Source organism: Ambystoma mexicanum, chromosome 12 (genome assembly GCF_040938575.1).
Source record: "Ambystoma mexicanum isolate Mex_15411 chromosome 12, UKY_AmexF1_1, whole genome shotgun sequence".
Lineage (NCBI taxonomy): Eukaryota > Metazoa > Chordata > Amphibia > Caudata > Ambystomatidae > Ambystoma > Ambystoma mexicanum.
This window is the reverse complement of record NC_090936.1, coordinates 800,848,826-800,874,738: the sequence shown is the minus strand read 5'-3', so window position 1 is coordinate 800,874,738 and position 25,913 is coordinate 800,848,826. Positions and strand designations below refer to the sequence as shown.

The window sequence follows — 25,913 nt, the reverse complement described above, 5'->3', positions numbered from 1 at the left end:
ATTGCAACTTTTATAATACAGAAAAATATTTGAAAACAGACAGGTGGTGTATTTACTATTTACCATTACAATGCTGATGATGTGGGGAGATTTTAAACAGTGCAATGGTCATTTTAAGACAGATGTGTGCATGTCAGATTCAGTATGAACAGTTGTGAGTGACTGTAGCATAGCTCGTTGGAGGTACATGAGTCAACGGGAAGAGAGACTCTCTGAACATAGCTCCCTACCGTATATAAGGTAGTGGAAATTACCACAAGATTACCATATATAGCTCTCTGTCGTAAATAAGTCAGTGAGATCGCCCATGGTGGCACACTAACACTGAAAAATGTGGTATTCCTAAAATGTAGGTCTGAGGTCTCTCTAGTGATTACACGAAAAATCTAAGCAAAGATAAGGGATTTTGGACATTGGGGCCACAAATAAAACAAGGGAATTATGCTCACCAAAATACCACCAACCGCGCCTACCACCCACGCATACCAAATATGCATGCCTGGGTGCTGAAATAATGCATGTTCACTGTATTATTGTTGTACATGGCCCAATCTGAATACAAGGAGTGATTGTTGCTAAGTTATATTTCGGCGGTAAGAAAATACCGTCAGGCCCCAAATCTCCACAAAATACCCTACATATTTATGGTGCGTTGCAGGCCGGGAAAGTGATCATAGAGTACCTACTGGGCGTGGCAAGTGTGTCTCACACTGCCATTTGCACATTAAAGGGAACCCATTTTATAATAGCAGTGTGCCACTAAAAACGAATTTCAGAATGTCACAAAGGGAAACCACATTCTCAGATCTAGTGCAATATTTAGAGGCAAAGTTATTTGCACATGGGAATTGGTCTTCGAATAGCACGTTAGAATGGAGTAACCGCATTCAGGGTGAGGTGCAGAAAGAAAAACTAGACAATATTTTTGCAGAAGGCAGCATAATTCAGGTCTGCCTTACAAGATTATTGAATGCAGCCGATAAAAGTGCAGAGAAAGACTGTTTAATACGGCTATGCGGCAAAATATGGTTTATTTTAAACAAGTCCCTGCGAATGCAAGAGAATGATACTCAGCTAATTAACAGGTTAAAGACTGAATTAGAGGGGGCAAGTAAAAATCAGGAAATGTTGAGAGCAGAATTGGATGTATGCCAAAAAGACATGCAATTAAAATGCAGAGACTTTGATACTCAGTTATCCAAAAGCAAGAAACAATTTGAAGATAGTGAGCAAGAATTGGCACACTTAAAAGCCTTAGTGGATCACATTAGGCAGGATAAAGATGAGGTTGTTTCAGAAATGCAGATTTTACAAAAAGAACATTGTGAAAAAGAAGGTGATCTCCAGAGTGCAGAACAAGAAATGATTAAAATGATCCAAGAAAGAGACAAGAGAAATAAAGAGTTCAATGAATGCCAAATGCAAATGTGCGAAATGCAGGAGGTGATTAATAAAATGAGTGATGAAAATAATTATTTGCATGATGAAGCCAACAGACTCCTTAAAAAGTGTAAGGACTTAGAACAGCAAATGTGCATTCCCAGGTCCCAGGAGAGGCGGCAGGGTACCACATTCAATGGAGTGGAGGTGAATTCTAGCTCTGCCCAAAGAGCTAGTGCCCCAGTGACTGGGCCGGTGACTGAACTTGGTTGCAGCGCCCTTGGGGGATTTGATACTCCCATTGGGGGCAGTCACCAATCTCATACACCTGAAAACAGGATTGACTCACAAAATAGTGCAATTCCATGTATTGCAACAAGTAGCCCCATAAAAATAATGAAATCCATTAAAGCCCTGATCAAACCATTTAAAAAGGGAGGTGAATGCTGCATTGAGGATCACTTAGAAGCGTTGCATGACATTTTTAAAGCACTCCAGATACCTAGGGAACAGTACAGACAATATTTTCATTTAACTTTAGATGCCCCGACGGCCAGCATCATAAGGGGATTAAATGAACAGCAGAATATGACATGGCTGGAGTTTGAAAAAGAAATTAGGCGTCATTTTTCTCCTTTTCAGTCATTGCAGGAGGCAAAGAAAGTCGCGTACACAATTACTGCTGGACCTAATACATCCCCTCGCCAATTTTTACAAGACTTAAAAAGAGCATTCTCTCGCTTTGATGTATCTTTTGACTCAAATTCCAATGAGTTTAAAACTGCATACTTCTATGGGCTACAGAAAGACATCATATCCCAATTGGTCCGTGAATTTGATCGTGACAAGTCCCTTGAATGGATTGTACATCAAAGCACAAAGCTATATGAGGTACTCTATTGTCAGGGTAGAGAAAGTGATAACATGAAAGATACTAGGCCTAAATCTAAAGAACCCTCAGCCACAGTAATGGAAATCAGGTCAGCCAAAATGTCCCTTGAGTCTGCTCAAAGCCAAGGTAAAAATAATGTGACACCTGAACAAAGGGGTAATCAACAAAGATCGCCATTTCCTGTACCAATGTTCCAAACACATGATCCTAGTAATAGAGAGAGCTACATCAGCCCTAGGTATTTAGGGGATAGACCCCGGGTAGGATATCGGCCTGATATGGCAGGTATGAACAATAACCAGAGACAAAATCAAGATCAAAGAAATGATGGTCCCTACCAGTCATCGGGGACACAGAGTAGGTTTGATCCCAACACCATGATATATGGTAATCAGGATAGGCCCCGATATGTGGATCGATTTACTGATAATGGAAATCAACATAGGGGCCAGTACCCACAATCTGAGAGACAGGACATGAGGCAAAACGTGAACTACAGTCCACGCCAGTACAATGATTCCCCACCAGGGGACTATAATCAAAGGATGGGTGCAACCCGCTCCCCTCCACAAATGAATCAAGAGTTCATAAACCATCCCAACCGACATCAATCACCTGAGAGGTATCAGAATAAATCCAATCAGGGGGAAAACAACCAATATCGACCTAGGCCACAGAAAGAGGATCCCAGAGAGATGGAAAGGTTCCAGTGCCTTGAGGCCCAAGTGAAAATGTTAGCTGAGCAAATAGGAAAGCTCTATACAGCGCAAAAACAACCTTCCAAAGAGGGGGCTGATGGCCATAGCAATGACCGGGGGGCTTCCGAAAAGTGACTAAGTACTCATGATAACTGCAGTGCCAAAATGACAGATGGCTCTGATATAATTTTGCATAACGACTCTGAGATGCCTAATGGATTAAAAATGAAAGTACCAGTAAATGAAATTGTGATAGAAAGTGCAAATACTTCTAAAAAAGAGGTACGGTTTAACTTAGAGCTAAATAAAACAGTAAAGATTTGCACAAATGAAAAAGAAACATTAGGAATTCCAAAAGAACAAAGGAACAGATTTAAGAAAAATGACTCATGCATGGGGAATACCAGTGAACAGGGAGTAAGTGGGGATGCCATAGCTCCTTCCCTGGGCAAGCAAAACAATGACCAAACACAGACAGAAAAAGGAAATACTCACAAGGATGGTATAAGTCAATCACCTGAAGAATTCTTTGAGCCACATATTTTTGAAGAGGCTGAAAGGGCTGGTATTACACTAAATGATCACAAATGCACAGAATTAAAAAATGACAAATTGCTGAATGATGTTGTTACACATGTTCAGTTGGAAGGTTGTAATGTGGTCTCTGATGTTACCCAGATGGATGGGCGAACAGTGGCCACACTCCAAAAAACCTCTGAACATGGAGAAATGAATAAAATATCTCACACAGAAATGGGTAAAAAGGAGGGAAAAATGTCTTTTCATTTACCAATGTGCTTGACCAAAAGTCAAAAAGACCTGAGAAAGGTGAGCCCTGAAATCAGTAAGAATTCACATTTCTTATGTGTATTAGAGGAAGTTGAGGACAGATATTATGCACCCATCACTGTAGAAGAAAAATGCCACACCTTCGATATGATTGACACTGGCGCACAGGCCACAATTATGTCCATGGAGCTGGTAAAGAGTATCAATGAAGGGAGGCCTCCACAGAGTCAGATCACAGTGAAGGCAAATCAAGGCCCAGTGCATAACTTTAATGGGGAGGAGGTGCCCATCATAGGTGTAACTGAGGTTGACATAAAAATAGGAAAGCACAGAATGAAACAAGAGGTATTGATCACATCTATTTGTGAAATTCCATTTCTGATGGGGACAGATTGCCTGAAAAGATTGTCTCCTCTCATAGATGGGGTGAATTGAGTGCTGTGGTCCTTAACCAAAAAACCATTGAGGCCTAAGAAACTAAAATCACAAAACAGCAATATAAATGAATGTCACACCGTTGCCAAAACAAATGATGCTGTGGAGGTATATCTCCAGAATAGCTGCATACCTAGTGTCACTGTTATATTAATGTGTCAAGACAAAATGCAGAGCGACAATGAAAAACTACCTGTACAAATATACTTGGACCCAAGGAAAGATTGGCAGACTGCCATAGATGAGCACACATTACGTTTCTATTTAAAAGAGAAAACATGCAAACAGAATATTGCTCCTAAAACAGATTCAGAAAAACACATTACCACTCTGGCAGAAATACACATGGAAGATGAGCAACCATGGGTTCATGTTGGTATAAATGATTATCTTAAAACAATAAAAGCCACTTTAGCACTTGAACACGAAAGGAGTTTCATTAATGAGAAATTGTTGCAAAAAATTATGGAGAGGGAAGAAATCCCGAAATTTAGGATTAAAAACCAATATGTTTCTGGGTTGGACAGTCCAGACTTTGAAACCGAATTGCAGGCAGATGCATGCTTAAAATTAGCATTGGGCAGAAAACAATTTACCATAATGTATGGATAGTGAGTGGAGCACAAAATGAATTTTACATGGGCAATGACATCATGCACAGAATGTGTATGGTGTTAGATTTCCTTAATCAAAAAATATGGTCACGCCTAGGTGGTCCGGCACCTGAATTTGAAGACAAAAGAAGGGCTTATCATTGTGCACAACTGGTTCCTTATGCAGTCGAATTACAAATGAGGAAAAATACTATTATTCCTGCATTTACAAAACAGTTTGCAATAACACTGAAATGCAAAAATGGACAGCAGATGAAAGGCTCTGATGCATTTGTATGGCTGAATGAATCCATAAAACAGCAAGGCCTGGATTATGAATACATTCCATTGGTAGACATTGGTGAGGGATCTGTAAAAATCATGGTAAATAATAAAGGTTGTCAGGATATTCATTTAGAGGAAAACTCCCCATTAGGAATGGCCATACAAAAATCACATTATACGGCAGATTTAAATAACATGGTGATTGGGAATATTCCTGAAAAATATGTAGATGCCAAGGGCGAGTTGCCAGAAAACCTGGACTCTCAACCCAAAGGAATATTTAAAATTCATTCTGTGTATCCTTATGATTCAAATGAGACAGTGTGCTGCCATCAAGAGGATTGCATAATATTTAATTTAAATGAAAATGAAACAGGAAATCAGCCCATTGAAGTGGAAGCTGATATGCCAAAATATTTAAAAGTGGCAGCTCTACAAAAAGACACAGCCACACAGTTAGAGGAAAGCGCTGAGATTCCTTTACCAGAAGAGTTTCCAGAATTTTCCCGAATGGTAGAAGAGCAGATCTCCTTAGCGGATGCATGTGGCAGCGATAAGGATAGGGACGACCTGAGGGAAATATTTATGGAGTTTAAGGATGTATTTGCAAAAGATGCTTATGATTGTGGTTTAACTGATTTACATGTGGCCACACTACCAGAAGGTTGTAGCAGAAATCCAGTGTTTGTACGCCAGTATAGACTACCGCTGGCATGTTTAGAATCATTGGCAGAGATTATTAAAAATTTGGAATCACGGGGAATAATCAGGCCCATTCATAGCACATCCAATACGCCTATTTTAGGTGTGTTAAAGCCAAATGGTCAATGGCGGCTGTGTGCAGACTTAAGAGAGTTAAATAAAAGAGTACCAATATCTAGATGGCCACTGCCATTCATTGATCAGGGCCTAGCTCAGATACATGGTTCAAATGTATTTACCACATTAGATCTCACCTCTGGATATTGGTGCGTGCCATTGGCAGAGGAGATACAACACTTATTTTCCTTTACATTTGACAGGACTCAATATGCCTGGCGTAGAGCTCCATTCGGGTACATCAATAGTGGGAGTGAATTTGGCATATTTTTGAGAAAGGCCATGCCGGATGCAGCGGAAAGAGGAACAATAGTTTATGTGGATGATGTCCTGATAAAAATGAAAGCCTGAAAAGCCATTTTGATGAAATAAGACATGTACTTGGCCAATTGCAGAAAGCAGGCGCCAAAGTATCTTTGCAAAAAGTACAATGGTGCAAGAAAAAAGTGAACTTTCTAGGGCATGAAGTGACTGAACATGGGCTAAATCCACAAAGGAAGAAAATAGAGGCCATACAAAGATTAAAAGATCCTAAAAATGTGAAAGGAGTAAAAAGTTTATTAGGGATGACAGGCTATAACAGAAAGTTCATTGAAAATTATGCAGAAATCACTCAACCATTGACTAAACTGCTTAAACTGAATACTCCCTGGAAATGGGAAAGAGGGCAGTCTGATGCAGTGGCTAAATTAAAGGAATGTCTTGTAAAGGCACCATGTTTAGCATACCCCATAAAGGACAGGGATTTCTTTATAGAAATAGGTTTTTCTGAACATTTTATGTCAGCAGTGTTATCACAAAAACACGATTTGAATCACAAAACCATTGCATATGCAAGTAAGGCATTTTCCCAAGTTGAAATGAAATTTAATGAATGTGAAAAGGCCCTATTAACCACTGTGTGGGCGCTACAACATTTCCGCCCCATTGTTCAGGGAGAAAAGGTGATTATTGAAACAAATCATCAACCTTTGCAATTTTTAGAGAGTAAAAGAATTAGATCAGGCAATCTAGCACAATCCAGAATCACTTCATGGACGCTGGCATTACAAGGTTTTCCCGTAGAAGTGAGATATGGACAAAATAAAAAGAGCCCAATTGCTCAAGGGTTAGCTGACTTACATGACTGTGCAGCTGAACAAATACCAAATGAAATGGAAGTGGAAACTAGTTTACAGGAATTTGAACAATCACCACACAAAGCTTTTGATGAAAAAACATGCAAGGATTTGCCAACTGTATATGTGGATGGTTGTGCTTTTCACATTGAAAATGACAGTAATAAACAATTAGTGGCATGAATAGGAAATGTCTGGTTGAAATGTGAAGGCGTTCCTAGTATAGGGATGAGGATTGGAGATAGGAGCAGTCAGGTGGCGGAATTGGCAGCCATTTATAAAGCAATTGCTACTGCAGTTGATAAAAAGTTCAGTGAAATTGTCCTGGTGACTGATTCTGACTATGCACGGAATAGCTTTGTGGAGTATTTGCCTGGTTGGAAAGCAAGCATACAACAAAAAGCCACTTAAACATGGAAAAATGATACAAGCCATAGACAAATTGGTGTCAGAAAATAATTTAACAATATAATGGAGAAAAATTCGTGGGCATTTAAAAACACCAGGAGAGGATAAGGAGGGAAATGATAAGGCAGACCACCTGGCTAAGATTGGGGCTGTGATGGGAGAATTGCTACCTATTGGTTATTTAATGGGTGAAATACAAATTGATGCAGTCACACGTTCTAAAGCACCAAAGGAGGTAGATCAACCGGTGGTGCAGTGGAGTCATGACACGCCAGACCAAGATTTGATTGAGGCACAAAAGAATGATCAAATTTTGGGAATCTATTATAATCATTTGATAGATCCTGAACAAAATCTTTTAACAGAAAATGATTGTATGGGAAAAGAAGAGTTGAGGGTGTTATTAAAGAACAAAACACGAATTAGATTACAGGATGGACTCATGATTAGAGAGTCCATAACAGGGCAAATACAGTGGGTAGTACCCCTTTCATTCAGAGGACTAATGCTACACCATGCACATGATGCCATAACTGCAGGCCATAGAGGTTCACAAAAAACATTGGAAATACTAAAAGATTATGCTTACTGGCCACATATGTCCCAAGATGTGGAATTATATACTAGAGGATGTCTATTATGCGCCCAATTTAAACCTGCTTCACCAATGCATAGAGCACCATTGATGAAAAGAGGCCTAACTCTCCCATGGTCAGATTTGCAAATAGACTATGTAGGTCCTTTAAAAAGGTCGAGCAGGGGACACCGTTATATTTTGAGTGTGGTATGTTTGATGTCGAAGTGGATTGAGTGCATTCCTGCACCAGATTGTGGTGCGCAAAGAGCAGCCACATTGCTGGTGAACCATGTGTTCTCAAGGTTTGGGTTGCCACAAAGAATTGAGTCAGACAGAGGAAGTCATTTCACAAGTACTCTAATGAGTAAGGTATGGCAAATACTAGGTGTGAAAAGGAAACTACATATCGCATATCGGGCGGCGTCTTCAGGTACAGTTGAAAGAAGCAATAGGTCTGTTGTGGATATTTTAAAGAAATTTGTGGCAGAAGCAGGTTCCAGCTGGGATTTGCGTTTGCCATTGGTTTTGATGGCAATCAGGTCGACTCCTGCCAAAGCAACAGGTGTTAGCCCCCATGAGGTCTTAACAGGTAGGAAAATGGTGTTACCACAACACCTACTATACAGAACACATGAGCAAACCCTTGTGAGTGCATCCACAGTTCATGAATATATTGATGAACTGAGGAGGCATTTGCAACATGCATTTGCTTTTGTGCAGAGAAATCTGGAAAGAGCTGCTGACAGTGCAAAATCATATTATGAAAAAAAAGACATCAGTAAAGGAATACAGTGTAGGGGATCAGGTGTACAAGTTTCATTTTGGAAAAAGTAAACAGAAAAATTCTAAATTTCTAGCAGCCTGGCAGGGGCCATTTCGAATTATAGATAAGGTCTCTCCTGTGGTTTATAAAATTTTGAAAAATGAAGGTGAAAGAGCAATAGAGCAGTTTGTCCATGTAAATCGAATCAAACCATGCCATCCCAGACATGAGATCAGGCAGCTTGAGCATGTAGAGACAGATAAAGTCCTTTTAAAAAAAAAAGAGAAAATAAATGGGTGTAATCAGGAGGCAGTGACAAAGAAGTTAAAAAAAAAAAGTTGATTGTTATGATGGTACATAAACACTGTAATATATGTAAAAATATATAATATAAATAAATAAATAAATGCACATATAATGGAAGCTCATGGTTGGTGTGCAGAGAGAGAGTGTGTTAAATATTGAATATCTGCTTGTTTTCTTTTAACTTGTGTTTAATTTCAGAAAAAAAAAAGAAAATAAATAAAAAAAAAAATAAAAAAAAAAATGAAATATTTTTACCAAGCATGTTTTATTTTTGGCAAAAGGATGAAGTTAGTATTACGCTATGTACTTAATTTGTTATTTTCTATTTTGATTTAGACAATTAACATTATTTGGTCGGAGGTTCCGAGATCAGAGCCCATGGGAGAGACGATGGAGTCCTGGAGTCCCCTGGATGAAGACCAAAAGATGCCTGCCTCCAGGTGGAGGTGAAGACAAGATAACCAGAATGCTAAAAAGGATGACTCCTATGGATCTAAGATTGCCAAGATGGAAGTGTACTCGAATGAACCGAATAACATCGCTGGTCGGGACATATCAGAAGCGGACAAGAGTGCTGACATATGGAGTTCCACGTATTTATTATTTTAATTATTTATTTTAATTTGTTATATTAATTATTTGTTTTAGTTAGTTGTTTTATTTCTTTGTTTTTAATTGACTTGGACAATCTAAACTTAAAGTAATGCCACTTCAACGGAGAAGGCAAATGTGGAATATTTTGTAAACTAATGAACTCAGATGAATACTGTGTTGATTGCAAATTTTTCATTGATGCACATGAATATTCATTTTGTTGGATTGCTATATTGTAAAAAAAAAAAGAGAGAACAAGTTGTTTTTAGGAATTGGCTTGGATTGTAGCCAAGTTCTAAAAACAAAAGGAGGATATATGTAAGGATATTTGGCATGTTACAGCACAGAGTACAGCACTACTGCACAGGTAGCAAACAGCACAGAGTACAGCACTACTGCACAGGTAGCAAATTTTTTTTTTGCAGCACCACCACAAGGGTGCGGTGCATTGCTATATGTGTTACCAGATTAACAAGGAAAGACAGGCCATTCAGTCAAAAACGATTTTAACATATAAGATGCAAATCTATTTTTAAAGTTAAAAGTACACGTGCACATTCAAAAATGCACACTATTTTTCACCTGAAATGCCTATGGTGCGAGAGACACATTTGAAAATAATAACTAACCTTACTGACAACTAACATGACTAATGAAACATAATCCACTAATAAAAATGTGTCTCCACTGCAGAATTAGGCCTATTCTGAAAGTGAACTTTTAAACGCACATCCATTTTTTTTTCTGTTCTCTCTGCTGCCCTGTCCACATAACTACAGGAAATCAGTTGGTTACAAAGTATTACCATAAAAATGAGCCATTGTGTAGAGAAGGAGGAGATGGCGTGATTAATTCTGATTGGAGCAGCGTCATAGCAAGTATCATGCTAGAGGGAGCGATCAGGCTTTTGCTGGGGGGTTTCTGAGAAAGGAGAAAGGCAGTCGAGATTGGGGAGAGCTGAAAGAAGGACCTTTCCACTGGCTGAGGCGTTCCTATCTGCAAAAGCTGAGAATTCCAGGCAATGACCCCGGTTTGAGAAGGCAAGCGTTCCTTTTTACTGGAGTTAATCTTCAAGGGAGCCACATTCACAAAGAGAACAGCCAAAGAGAACAACTAAAAAGATAAGGTAATTACAGAAGTGTGGGAGCTGAGTGTGTACGGTAATATGCAGTCAGTGTAGGATTCCTGTGCATGCCTTAATCAAATGCTAATGTTGCGATTTGAGTTCTGTTCTCCGCCACTCTCTTTGCAGTGTGTCATAGACAATGCTTTTACTGTACCATTTTATTTATTTCTGTAAAGAATTAGATCGTGTTTAATTGCAACTTTTATAATACAGAAAAATATTTGAAAACAGACAGGTGGTGTATTTACTATTTACCATTACAATGCTGATGATGTGGGGAGATTTTAAACAGTGCAATGGTCATTTTAAGACAGATGTGTGCATGTCAGATTCAGTATGAACAGTTGTGAGTGACTGTAGCATAGCTTGTTGGAGGTACATGAGTCAACGGGAAGAGAGACTCTCTGAACATAGCTCCCTACCGTATATAAGGTAGTGGAAATTACCACAAGATTACCATATATAGCTCTCTGTCGTAAATAAGTCAGTGAGATCGCCCATGGTGGCACACTAACACTGAAAAATGTGGTATTCCTAAAATGTAGGTCTGAGGTCTCTCTAGTGATTACACGAAAAATCTAAGCAAAGATAAGGGATTTTGGACATTGGGGCCACAAATAAAACAAGGGAATTATGCTCACCAAAATACCACCAACCGCGCCTACCACCCACGCATACCAAATATGCATGCCTGGGTGCTGAAATAATGCATGTTCACTGTATTATTGTTGTACATGGCCCAATCTGAATACAAGGAGTGATTGTTGCTAAGTTATATTTCGGCTGTAAGAAAATACCGTCAGGCCCCAAATCTCCACAAAATACCCTACAGTCAGCAGGGGAGGAAAATAGAGAAATCAGAGGAGAAAGGGAAGGTCTTGAGCTACTTCTGGTACTTCAGGTGGTTTGTCTCAAGTTTGAGAGAGGCAGGGAGGGTGTCACAAAGAGAGGCACCTGCAGAGGAGAGAGCTCTACCCCCACTCTCTGCCTTGAGAAGGGTCAGACCCTTAGAGAGTTGGAGGTAGCTGAGTGGAGGGCTCGCGAAGGAAGGTATCTTGGAAGAGAGCATTGGATGTAGTATGGGCCCCAGCTCCAGAAAGTCTTGTGGACGAAGCAAAGGGTCTTGGAATTTACCCTTGCAGCCACTGGGAGCCAGTAGAGAGATTTCAGGGCTGCGGAGATCATGTGCCTGGCTGTAGGCCAAGGATATATCTTGCAGTCTTGTTCTGGATTAGTTGTAGAGGGCGGAGAGTAGCGGAGGTCAGATTGAGAAAGAGGCTGTTACAGTAGTCCAGCCAATAGAGAACCAGGGCTCAGGAGACAGTGAGCTTTTAGGGGAAAGTGAGAATATGAAGATTGCCTGTGAGGAGTTTCAGTTGGTAGTGGGCCTTCTTGGCAAGGTCAGTGATGTGAGGAGAGAAGGGGAGAGTGGAGTCGAAGATGACACCAATGTTTCTTGCCTCACAGTATGGCAAAGGAAGAGGGCCCAAGGAGGGTGGCCAGAGTGAAATAAGGAAAGCGGGAGCAGGTGTCCCAATTAGAAGGATCTCCGCCTTACTGGCATTAAGGCAGAGATCGTTGGAGGTGCACCAATCCTGAATCATGGATACACAGTCAGGAAGGATCGAGAGAGAAGAAGAGGCTGTAGAGAGCTTGGTGTCATCTGCATAACACTGAAAGTTGGAGCAGAAAGTAGAGATCAGGTCGGCCAAAGGGGCCACATAGACATTAACAGGTTTATAGTCATTCTGTCAACCAACAGCCAAAGCATCTAATATCATACCATCTATAAAAAATAGCATAAAAAAGCATCTAATGCATTTTATTTTAATGGGATCCCCCAATCCCCCTTTTTTAACTTTTAAAACCCATTTTTATTAAACTAAACCCTTTACCATCTATGGCATGGATGTCGATGCAATGATTGGATACCCATGGAAGAGCCAGGGTGAGAAGTTAGAGCACTGTGGAACACGAGATGTGGAGAGAGAGGTGGTGGAGAGAAAGGACCCAAGTTGGACATGAGAGGGACGGTGCCAGAGGAAGGAGGTCATCCACTTCATGATGCCCAGGTTCTCACAGAGTCGATTGATCAGTATGGCGTGGTTCACCATGTGAAAAGCAGATGAAAGGTCAAGGAGGATGAGGACAGTAGGAATGCCTGAGTTGAGATTGGAGAGCAGGTATTCACGGGTGTTCAGGAGAGCGGTTTCGGTGCCTCTGGCTACTCTGAAGCCAGCTTGAGGGTTGTGGAGAAAACCAACAGTTTCCATGTGTAGAGTAAGCTGGGAGGAATTTGCCCAGGAAAGGAGTGACACAGATCGGGCGATAGTTTGCTGGACAGGTGGAATTGGCAGAAGGCTTTTTGAGGAGGGCTTGCACAAGGCAGTGCTTGAGGAGAGAGGGGGAATTTCCAGTGGCAAAAGAATGATTGCAGAAATCAGCCAAGGCTTGAGCGACGGTGTCAATGTGATCCTTGATAGTTCTGGAGGAGCATGGGAGAACCTGTTAAGATGACACTTTCATAAATTGGACTTGTCTAGAAACATCATCAGATGTTGCCAGAGAGAAAGAGGAGAATGGAGGTGGAGAGGGAGAGGTGGCCAAAGGTGGGCCGTGAGAGGTAGAGGGAGAAGAAGAGGAGAGCGAGGACAGGATGTCCTGAGTTTTAATGGTGAATGGTGAAGTGGGAAGCCAGGGCTGTACAGAGAGCCTGGGAGGGAACAGGGAAGGTGGAGACTGCAGGATGATTGGCCAGTTCCTTGCATATTTTAAAGAGTTTGGCTGTGTTGTTGGAGGCCTAAAAGATGCAAGCTTGGATGTGGACTCTCTTCTTGGACAGGAGAGAGAGTCTGAATTGCCAATTATGCACCCGAAGCCTTTCACTTCCTCTCAGTCACCTTGCACTTGCATTTCAGGGCAGCGAGATCACAGTCATACCAAGAGTTGCACTTGGAGCTAGGCTTTAGGCAGATTCTCATGACAGGGGCCAGGATGTCCAGAGTGTTGGAGAAAGCGAGATGCAGGTTGGAGAGGGCTGTGTCAGGGTGCGAGTCAGCCGAAGGAGTAGGAGGAACAGAGAAGGTAGAGGCAAAGTCATCCACTGACACACTCTTTATGGACCGAATGACCGAGAAGATAGGTGGAAGTGCTGCAGTGGGCTTTGCGTGGGGGCAGGGAGTTTCAGGTGAGAGTAAAGCAGAATTATAGTAGGTGTAACCTGGTCATATTTCTTCAGTTCTTGGATTAGTCATGCATCTGTTTGCTGTACACTCTTCATGTGGTCATGATAACATCGGATATTATAACATTTCAGATGGGTGAAAACAAGGCTTTTGTGGTTGTTCCAAACTCAGTGTCAGGCAGGTATGGTTTTCCTTTCTGAAAAATGTGGTCAGCTGACATGGATTTCTTGAATACATGGGCCATAATGAAAATGACTTCGGTGATGAATCAGACAAACAGCATTGGTATTCGGCTGTTATAAAGAGCCACAGAGTTCAATCTTTGAGAGCCTGTAACGGACATTGGATTGAGTAGTTTCTAGCAATGAGAACACATTCTTGTTTTGATCCTCTAGGATGAGTTTTAGGTAGTAGCTTGACGTCCATGTCTAGATAATAGCAAAACACTCCTCAAATTGATGGGTGTTTTTAATTATAGCATTTTGGGGCAAACCAATTGTCTCACGTGCTTTGGTAAAGATTTGTTTTATATTCTTGTATTTTTGCTTTTAGTTTGAATGTTGTAGGAAGCAGCATGCTTCAGCGTTCAAGAGGAAATGCACTGACCTCTTGGTTACATATAGGAGAAATTTTGCGAACACCACAGATACTGTGCTGAACCCACCATTTTTAGTAGAATTTAATATTTAGTCAAACATTCGATTACAGTGTGCATCAGGTGCATTGACCGTTTGAGCTAATTTACTGGGGTGGTAAATCTTACCTGTAGGGTACAGGCATATTTATTCTACAGGTAATTTCTCTTTCAGGGATAGGAATATGATTTCAAATATTTTGATTCAAGATTTTTCAGAATATTGATGTGTTTTTAATTTGTATGTTGCAATGGTTAAAAATGCTATATTTTACAACCGACCTTCAAATGTCTCTTTTTCATGCAGGCATGTTATAGAATATATCATAAAATGTCTTGCACCTGTTTGGCCATTTCGTTATTTACATTAGTCACACTTATTTAAACGATAATTAAGTTAGTTAGACCATGCCACAGACTTCTCAGGTCCCGCCCCAAAAATTGTTTAGTGATAGGCTTGGGAGCCGGTCAATTTAACATCCCCCTAAAAGCAATGCAGATTTATATTCAGCATCTGGGGTGTGCATATGCAGCACTCAGTGAAGCTGTGTGCCAGTTCAATCATGTGGTTACTTCATTGTATCCCTAGGTTACCTTGTTAAGGTGTATTGTTTTGCCAAGTCTGCCTCTGGGTCCTGCTGACGAATGGCTCTTATTGCAGTAGGGGCAGTAAACATGGCTGACACACCATGCTGTGCCAGCACCCGGAAGTAGGCTCCTGCATCTGGTGTTCCTACTGGTTTCCCCTGCAGAGATATTAATGTACAAGTTAATTTCTGTGGATGTCTTATAAACCACAAGCGTATCACTCAAGCACGTCACTAGGGTGAAACGAAAGCAAAATCGTTCTCAATTCGCAGATTATGTGTCAATGTTGTCATCATTTCCGAAGAAGCTTCAGGAAAATGGCAATAGGAGCAACACTATTACATGGACATTCATACCAGTCTATTATTTGAAAATGAAGACTGGAAAATGCAAAAGAGTGTTTCCATATGCTTTGATGTGACGATTATTTACATTTCACTAGAATCAATACTTTGTTTTTAGAACAAATCACTTAACATGTTTCAGAGCCCAGTGAAAATACATTTATTTCATAGAGCAGTTCGCAGACAAAGGGTCTGCAAACTGCACCTCCCTTGATGTTTTGATTGAAGACCCCTATCATCCCTAACCATGAGTCTGCAGGCTACGGATGAGGGGAGTTGTAATCCAAAACATCCTGAGAGCCAAAGTTTACAGACACCTTTTCTGCATTAACACAAAACAGGAACATTTCTAAAAGTCATAAAACTACCTTCAACGTACGTAGAATCAAACATTAATTGATCAATGAATAAAAATGTTATTACACACCTAATACCAGAGACCAGTCTCTAGGCATGGGACCGAGATTCGAACCTGTGCTGCTACAAAGACAAACGTGCTGCTTCTAAGACAAACGTGCTGCCCTTGAGCTATCCTCCAGGCCACATGACGCCTGCCTAAACACCTTTATAATCCGATGTGTACTTAACTACAAGCAGATCACTTGTAAGATCAGTTATTCCATGTATTTTCTTTACAAAAGAAAATGTAAAATCTCATTTAAGTACCGAACAAAGAGCATTCAACAACCAAAAAGATAATTAAAGAGGAAAGAAGCAACCCAAATCATTGAAAAACATGCATATTAACTTGGGGGCAATATTAATTATACATCTGTGTACATTTTGTACGCGCTCCAACCAGGTGTAGGTAGGCGCTGTCTCCAATGTTATGCCTAAACAGAACAAACATTGCTGCTCTAATGGCATACAGAAACATGTATCCTTTATCCTCCAATAGGTTGGAGCCTTAAATACTAAAGAAGCTAAAGTATATAAGACCCTGGTGTCATTTTGGGGCATCGGTATTCCGGACATCATAACATTTCTTCCCAGTGTCACATTGTAGCTGGTTGGAGTTGGATTAACACTAGTGGTGCATGTGTTGGATTGGGTTTATAGTGACTTTTTCGAATGCCATATTTTCGAAATACCATTTTGTCGGCACCAAATTGGCCCAAAAAACAATTCGATTTTTTTAAAAATTTTATTTTCGAAATGGTGGGGTTCCCACCATTCCCACCCCCCCCACACTTTTTTTATTGACACTTTTCTTTTTTACTTACAAAACACAGAAAAACATAAAATAAAAAATAATGCATACGAAAAAAAAAATTCGGCAAATTGTTTTCATCCAAATGGTATTTCAAAAATACGTTTTTGAAAATATAACCGGATACCGCCGGATTGAACGTGTGCATAATGAGGTTTGCCTTGATACGTCACGCCTTATGTCGTTATTAGATCCATCAATTGCTCGTCTCCCACCACCTTCTTCTGATGACCTGGGCTACCCTCTCATCCTTCACCCTCTTTGCTCTCAACTTCTTCTCTTGCTCTCACCACCTCCACTCCTTTTTGTCTTAGAGCATTCGCTTCTCCCACCACTGTCCAACCTCCAGCTTCTCCAAAATGCAAGCCCCCTGTTCCTACAACCCACATGGCTAGTGTGGGGCTGAAGTCTTTTGGAAGGGTCTCCCATCTCCCCATGGATGGGTCCTAAGGTAAGGACTTGCACCTGTGTGTAATTACTCCATGCAGGTGCGTATTGGATAGCCAGTCTATGTGTACCTGGGTTGGTTTTTGGTTTTGGGCCAGGCCAACTCTAAAGCTGGCAAGTACACCATCTTGGATCTTACTTTCATGTTTCTGACTGTCACAGGTGCTGCACAGGTTGTTTGGAGCTCTGTGGCATTCCCAATGTGCAATTTACCGGTAGCACACAATTTGTGTAAGCTTCTAGCTCCAACCTCAGAAGAAACATCCCATTGGCTATGCTACAGAACTGACCATCCCCTCCTCCCCCATGTCATATCTTGGATGTAGACCTTTCATGGCCCTTCTTTTATCATTGTGCCGCACTCTGTCGCTCCCGAGCTAGGTTTGCGCTATATGAAAACACGTACATACAGTTACTAAGAGGGCCACTACACAACTTAAAGAGATTGACAGGATTGCTATGTCCCGTTGTGATGAATCTTAAACCCCCAGGCTGGGTAAAAACGAAGTAGGTTGAAAAACAGCCTCTGTTTCAGGTAACCAAACATAATACTGTTCTTTAAATCAACTGCATGAATTCATGTACTGAATGTACAGCACCTGCATAAATGGCAGAGCTTGGGTGAACCGTAATTGCCTTACCATTGCCGAACTGTGTGCAGCATTACATCCAATGGATGTATAGCGCCTGGATTTCTAAGCATTCCTACTTGTAATGCATTGAGCAGAACCCACAGACACACAAACACACAGGGAAATCTAGAATTCCGGATACAACATTTTATAATGTACTGTGTAAACATTGCAGATAAACTAATTTGCTTAGCGAAAGCACAGCTACTCGTGGACACATTTTTCCTTTCACCTGCCAACGAGCAGAGCTAATAAGACATGACAGAGTTCCATGGATTGCATTCGCCTGAGCTGAGCAGTGGCACTGCAGTGAATGATGGGGCGCATGCGCCGAAACATCAGTAGGATACTACGTAACTCTCCGATTTGAATCTGGGACTCAGAACAGACACATATGGGAGCAGGTGGACCTACAGTACTAGGAGCAATCAAGGGTAGTAATCCAAATAGTAAAACAACGCTAAAATTGAGGACCATGCTCAATCATTCATTGCTTTTTGAAAGAAGTGCGATGGGGCACACCTATCCCTGACACTGTGCGTTTTCTTGGCTGAAGACTGTTTTGGTGTATGCCTGGAACCCTTTGTTCTTTAAAGCAGGGATGGACCTTGGACCACTGTCATTCAGAGTATGGCTTAGATTAGCAATGGATGTTGGCCTGCCAGGCCTTCAGGTTAGGCACCTCATCACAGAGTCAACATACTCCTACGAGAACTATACAGCCAACAAGTCTCTTTTTTGGCCTTTTTTCTTATCCTTTAAAGCTATGTGAATGTGTTTTATTCTTCCTGACTCAGACTTATGTTGTTATGCTCCGGAGGATAGTTCAGGGGCAACATGCTCGCCTTGGAAGTAAGACAACGCAGAGCATCACAGACTCGATCCCCGGGTTCACGCTTAGAACCTCTGGTTATTAAGCACATTATAAATAACCAATTATAATTATAATAATATCACAAGATGGCAGCTTTCTATCTCAGTATGAGGCTCAGAGGCTGGGCAGCATTGCTGTTTCAGGAGCATTTGCATAGCTGGTGGTCTCATCCCAGGAAAAAAGAAGCCACCAGAATGCAAACACACAGTTGAGGGAAGCATTGACTAATACGGAAATAAACTACAACTCAGTTTTCAAGATTGCCAGCAGGGATATGAAGGGCTCAGCCAAACAAATGTGCTAAGGACGCCTCTAAGAACCCTGGGAAGAATCCAACATTGCTATGCCCTAAATACATTCAGAACCCACTGAAAGTGGCAGGAAACCATTAAAAGGAGACAGCACCAATAAACTGAAGAAAATAATTAAGGTCTCACAAGAGAAAACACGTCCGGGAGCACTGGCTGGACTTACATTGCACAGGCCAAAACAAGCTTGAGAACCTGAGTGGAAGACTGCAGCCTCCAATTGTGTACTGTTCATGAGCTTTGCCAATATTGTAAAAAGAAGATGTAGGAGAATTCTCAGTGACATCATGTGAATCCTGACAAAGCCAATACGAAGGAGAGGCCTCGGTCAGGTCTTGTGAATCCTGGAAATGCCTCTCTGGAACCTTTGTGAATACTGGCAGAGGGGGATGACCAACATCTGAAAAACGTAATCTCCTGTGAAGAAGTCCAGAGGTTGATGAGTGGCTTCTAAAAAGACTGCCAACCTTGATAAGGAGCACGGGTATTGATGATAAGCCTGACAGAAGCTGCCAATCCTGAGAGGGAGAATTGGGGTTGACGGCAAAACTGAACCACCATACTTTTTTAACGTTAGAAATAAAGGCATATCTCTCTGCACACATCCTGGTACATTTGTATTATTGATGTCAATGTGACAAAGTTCCAACTGTAAGGAAATGCATCAGTGCAATGCAATCAGTGTCATCAGCCATGTTCATTGGTACAACAGAGTTAATTATCTATCAGCATCAGTATCAAATTCAATAGGGAGTCCAGGGGTGGTTGTATTTTAAAATCAAAACAGTCAAAGTAACCTATAGTGTACCTGGTGCCCATTAATGCCATGACATCTGTAGCGGGGTGAAATGGAAGTCTGATACTGCAGGTAAGGGAAGCGAACTTCTTTAGTAAGTTTCAGTGACAAGGTATATACATTATGTAAGTCCAAGGGTAAGTAAGTAGGAAGGTACACAGGAGACATCCACCTGTCTACACTCTCGCAGGCTGCTTCACTCCAACTGACATTCATGGAATTTACAGGGGCACTCACACCACAACAATCCACTGGCATACATTCCACCAGGCACTCTATCAAGCAGGCATTCATGCAGGACCAATGAAGGGAACACAAGACACAATATCCATTACCCATCAGTGCAATCTGGAGTGTCCTTTGTAGGAACTCAAATGGGGACTGGCACAATGACTAGGGGATCAACAAGACCCATTAGGTTTTCCTACGCTATATTCTGCGGTTTGCATACACAGGTGAGCCAATACGTCTTCTTTCTTGAAGTGCCCTTTGACTCATACATGCAGTGTCAGCTAAGCTCATAAGTCATATAAAGTCATATAAAGTCATCTCATAAAATCTCATAAGTCATATAAAGACAGCCTGCTTATTTAAACACTGCAAAATTACACCACATTTACTTTACTAACATGTTTTGTGTGCTTTATTCATCATTAAAATAACATGATTCACTTCGCCACCACAACTCCAGAACCTTTCTTGTTACCAGCACCATATGCTGATAGCGCTATAGAACATGGGAGGGGTAATTATCGCTTGGGCTAATGACCATTTCCCAAGGCAATATTAACCCTTTACTGCTTATTTAAATAGTTTACATTTTATTCCTAGCATTAAGAGGCTCCTAGTTAACTTGTTTCATCAAATTCCAATGTGTTTTTTGGTTGAGGCAATATGTGCATTTACAGTGACATGGTCTTTAGTTGAGATGGGTTTCCATTGAAATGGATGATGTTTGAAGGTCGTATAACAAAGAATGCCATTAGTTTAGGAACTATCTGAAACTAACATGCCATGGTGTTGGAACAGCAGTTAAAATGCTGAAAAACATTACAGAAGCTCTGAACATTGACCGCAGGACAGGGCTAAATAGAGAAAGTGTTGATGAAAGGACGTGGCTGAGGTAGCATTAAGAAGCAATTGGCCTCATTCACAGAGAGGGACAGATCAATTAGCAAATACTTCAACTACCAGTGAAAAACATTTTAGGGGTTTGGGAATCTTTCACTATATATGTGGATGCTCAGTTGCCACATTGGTGCCGCTAACATGCTTGTAACTTTGGTAAGCACACAGAATGTGGGCATTGTGAGCCAGTATGTCATACATTGTGATTTGTGCCACAGGCCAAAGAATCAAGGAAAGCAATCCGGTTGAGGGTACTTATGGTTTATTTGAGCCAAACATAGGGGTGGAAGCAAGGCATAACCACTAACAGGGATTGGCTATAGCAGAACTGGGATACATAGCAATATAAGGATACAGAGGTTCAACAAAAACACAATCAAGTGAGAGGGATATTCTAATGCTAGTGTAAAACCCTTGTGACGAGCCCAAGCTCTCTAGTCTACAACAGTTCATGGTGAGGGTTTCATCACCCTGGGTGGTTCACAAAAAGTAACGCACAGTTCCTGGAAGTTCCAAGGGTATCAGGGCCCTTTTAATAGTTGGTATGAAAGTTGGCCCTCTTGGGATTGTAGCAACTATGATACTACGAGCATCAGTTAATGGCAGTCTGTTACTTGCATGTGGTCCTAAGCGTATTTTTAACATGAAGTCAATATTGTCATGCCCCCACAGTCAATGGTGATATAGAAGTTCTGGCAGCAGCTGCAGGCCAGCGTCTTCTGGGCTCAGACAAGCCCACCTCAGGCTCTGGCCTCTTGGTTCAGCTGACCTAACCATAAACTCGTTCTAGGGTCTTCAGTAGGTGGAAGCACCTGTTTGATTTGCATATGGCTGGAACCCTTTGGCAATGGCACAGTTGGGCTGAAAGAAAGTGGTGTGAAAATTTGCCCAGAGCACTTTCATTGGTTGAGAATTAACCCAAACCTTCAACCCATCACATTTTGTGGTTATACCGTGCCTCTCATGTGTTATGTTATGTTATCTGCATTTGTAAAGCGCACGGTCGCCCGAAGGCATCATGGCGCTGAAGAGGAGGACTGATCAGGTAGGGGAGAGCCACAGAGTATAGAGCTATAAGAGGACAGTCTTAAGTGCTCTTCTAAAAGCAAGGTGGTTGGGGATTTTCCTCATTGCAGAGGGGAGACAGTTCGAGAGGTTGGCCGCGGCTATGGAAACTGCCCTTCCACCGACCCTAGTGCGACGAAATCTTGGAACAACAAGAAGGTCCGCAGTGGAAGAGCGTAGATCCCGCTCTGGGAGATAGAAAGAACATTTGGCCTGTAGAAACTCGGCCCCTTGGCCATGGATAGACCGGTGGATTATGCACAGGGACTTGAAATGGACAGAGAGGTTATGCCCAGAAGTGGGTCAATTGTTCACTGTGCCATAAGGAACCAAGCTGCACCTCACTGGTGAGGCTCATCGAGGCTGAAACTTATCTGGGGTTGCTTATGATTCTGTGCAGAGGGGACAGAGCTTTATAGTTTGAGCTGGACCCCTCGCATTGTTGGCAGAACCAGAGTGATTTTCATATGGTTGGAACCCTTCTGCAGTGGTGCAGATGCAATAAAAAACCTCTAGTGTGGAAGGTTGCGCAGAGCACTGCCAGTGTGTAAAGATTAAAGAAAACCTTTTGATCCATCACTTTTGTGGTTTTACGTTATCCCCATGTGTGGATTCTCATGCCTGTATTAAATCCGGTGAATGGTGCAGCACTAGGCGTAAGTACAAAACGGCCTATGAACGGTCTAACATCGTGCCCAACAAAAGGTTGTGCTATGATAAAAAGATTGCAGATGCTAAAAAACAGATGTGAAAAATTATTGCTTCTGTTCTGTATCCCTCAATAGGTTTAAATGAGAATAAACAGACTGTCATGTATGTTAAAAGTGTAAAACGCTTGTATCTAAATTGGCTAAAGACAAAAAGCAATCCTCGCAACTTAACAAAATAATACTGAAATCCGGTCTGTAATACAGGGCACAAAAAAAGAGACTATAAACTGTGTACCAGAATCAGATTGGGAAATTTATATTAAAGCCACCTTGGGAGCAATTGATCCAAATGAAGTTGTAGTAAATATAACTGAAAGCACCTGAATTTGTCTGGCTACAAAAAACGACATCCAAAAAATGATTGAAGCTTTGAATAGCTCTCGTGCAGCAGGCCCTGACAGGGTTTGTAATAATTTGATAAAATCCTCACCCGGAAGTTGGCCCCAAGCACTCTTGATCCTATTCAATGAAATTGGTGCTAAATCTTCCATCCTACATGGAAGATTTATTCTACCGGTATATAAAAAAGGAGCATGGAATAAGCCTGTAAATTACCGACTGCTGGCTATGTTCGATATACTGGCTAAAATGCGTGCAAGGGTACGAATAGTAGAACTCAACAATTGGATAAGAGCAAATAAGATCTTGCCTCCCATTCAAACTGGATTTAAAGTAAAATCAAATACTGCTCATAATATTATCATCTTAACCACAAAATGTTGATGTCATTGTATTCGGAAACCTCAGTATGTGTTTGCCTTGATGGCATAGGGAAACTCTCAAATTCCATAACCACCCATCAAGGGGTTAAACATGGTTGCATAGTTTTGGCTACACTTTATAACCTTTATTTGGCAGATCTCTACGATAACCTGGCTAGCTTATCTATATCTCCGGCAAAAGTGGGAACAATGACTTTTAATTGGCTAGCATACACTGACAATTTGTTTTTACTAGATCATATCCCATATGCCCTACAACATACCCTTAATGCCTTATGTAATTATGCAAAAAGTAACAACTTAATGGTAAACAGAGAAAAGTAAATTAATGTTTTTTGCAAAAAAACATACTAGTACAAAAAAAACACATATGGACGTTTGATGATGCCCCCTTGGAACAAGCAGTTGCATACAAATATCTTGGCTTACATGTTGATGAAAAGCTTAACTTGAAGTACCACTGGTAAGAAATGAATGTGAATGTATGAAAGTAGTAAATACTATCAGTACATTTATTTGAAAAAACATGGGCTTTTCTGCACAGACTGTATTACTTCTTTACACTGCAAGAGTAAGACCTATGTTACTGTATGGTGTCGAGATTTGGGGACACAACTTCTTGCATGAATTACAAAGGTTTGAGGCATTAATACTGTGTAAATTGTTTTGGTTACCACAGAATGTGTCAGTCGAGTATGTCTTGCTTGAATTTGATTTGAACAGCATTGTCACTGCCTTTTATTGTAGAACCACGATGTGCTATGAAATACGGTCTTTATTGGATAACGATACGATTGCTGTAGAATTCACACTTGCATTTCGACATATTGACAACTGTTTGAAGATGGGTACACTTGGGAAAATGATGTCTTTACACACAACATTGAGAGACAAATATGCACCTAGGAGAGTCCAAATGTTTAAATTCTGGATGAGAAACAAGTGCAAGGATTTTAGTACTGAGGCTAGTATTGTTCAACTCGCCAGCATTAGTAATAGTGGTTGCTATCTTCAGTATAGAATGCAACGTAATTTAGTTCCAAAATGCATTCAAGCATATCCCTGGCCTAAGATTTTTCACCAGTACATCCTATTGAAATTTAACTGCTTTGAGACTCTGGAGAATAAAGGTGTAAAACTGGGAATAAAGCGTGCAGAAAGGCAGTGTCGCTTATGTGGCGATCATAAATTGGAAACGCTCAAACACCTGTTGGTTGATTGTGTAAGCTTAATAACCATTAGAGAAAGTTTTTTTTTTTAAATCGTATGATAATCATTATAATTGTAATGACCTATCAATGACTAGGAGTAAATTTATGGAAGGTAATGATATGAATTTTATATTTGTTATTGTCAAGTTTTATTGGAAGTGTATTGCAATTTTAAATCAGTTATTTTATACTTTCATGTAAACTGATAAACTTGGAAGGTACTACCTAGGTTTTATATTTCTAAACTGTATAATTGTTGTGTTGTTGTAAATGTACTTGTAATGTTTTATTTTGTATATACAAAACAATGTGGTTATATGTATAATATATTAAATATATATAAATTAAATCCTGCATTTTTGTGATTTACATAATACTTATGCTACCTTTATTACAACACATATTTTGATGGCTTGGCCCCCGCTTTTTCTATTAGAGCCAGGCTAAATCCCTGCATAGCTCTGGTTCAGCTCTGCCAATTAATTTTGTAGATTTCAAAATGGAATGTTCTCTTTGCCTGGGAAATCTGTCTTTTTTAAAACAAAATCGTTTGAGCAGGTGCAGCCATCTTTGAGAATTCACACTTAGTGTAGCTCGTTGTGTTTGCAAACCAAGCAATACATCATAATCTTCCAAAGCTTGCCAATCCCTATAATTTAAGAATTATGTTTCTGGAAGTTCTTGATTCACATTAAATTAGATGCAAAGCCTCAAGACACGATTAACTGGATTTGAAATAATTGGTTTAATTATATAATGCGAGCAGGGTGGATGAAATCTGTGTCGTTCAAACCCATAATTACTTGAACTGCAATGCTGCATTAATTTATTGAATTCACTCCCTTGAGAGCAAACACCTATGTATTACAATAAATAAAATGTGACTGTAGAAGCAATCTACAAAATTCCTTCAACTTATTTTTCCATGTATGCATAACAGTATCTGGGTCCCTTTATGAAGTTTCAACATATGCATCTATTTCTAAAATATTCACACATCAGGGTGTGGGTTTCTATCAATGTCAGACTCATTTATCTGATTTAGCATTTCAGGATTGTTAATGTGAAAAAGGAGACCAAGCTCAAATGCCAAGTTGATTGCTTTGCAGCAATTTTTAACATAAGAGGTGCATCTCAACGATGAGGTCCTGAACATACAATATCATAGTTTACATGGACACAGGTCATTCATCCAGGACTAACCTCGGACAAACGTTTTGAAAAGTCTGTCAGAAGTTAGACCACATGACAAAGTGTGGACATGTGGTTGAATGTC

General features: G+C 40.6%; 1 protein-coding gene across 1 annotated transcript in view; it reads right to left on the bottom strand.

Annotated features, from left to right (window-relative positions):
- The window catches only part of ACSS3 (acyl-CoA synthetase short chain family member 3), a 1,135,158-nt gene that overhangs the window by 435,052 nt on the left and 674,193 nt on the right, over nucleotides 1–25,913 (bottom strand). The window contains exon 8 of the mRNA XM_069629310.1: nucleotides 15,197–15,348. Within this exon, the coding sequence (XP_069485411.1) occupies nucleotides 15,197–15,348 (152 nt within the window). The remainder of the gene's footprint in view (nucleotides 1–15,196; nucleotides 15,349–25,913) is intronic.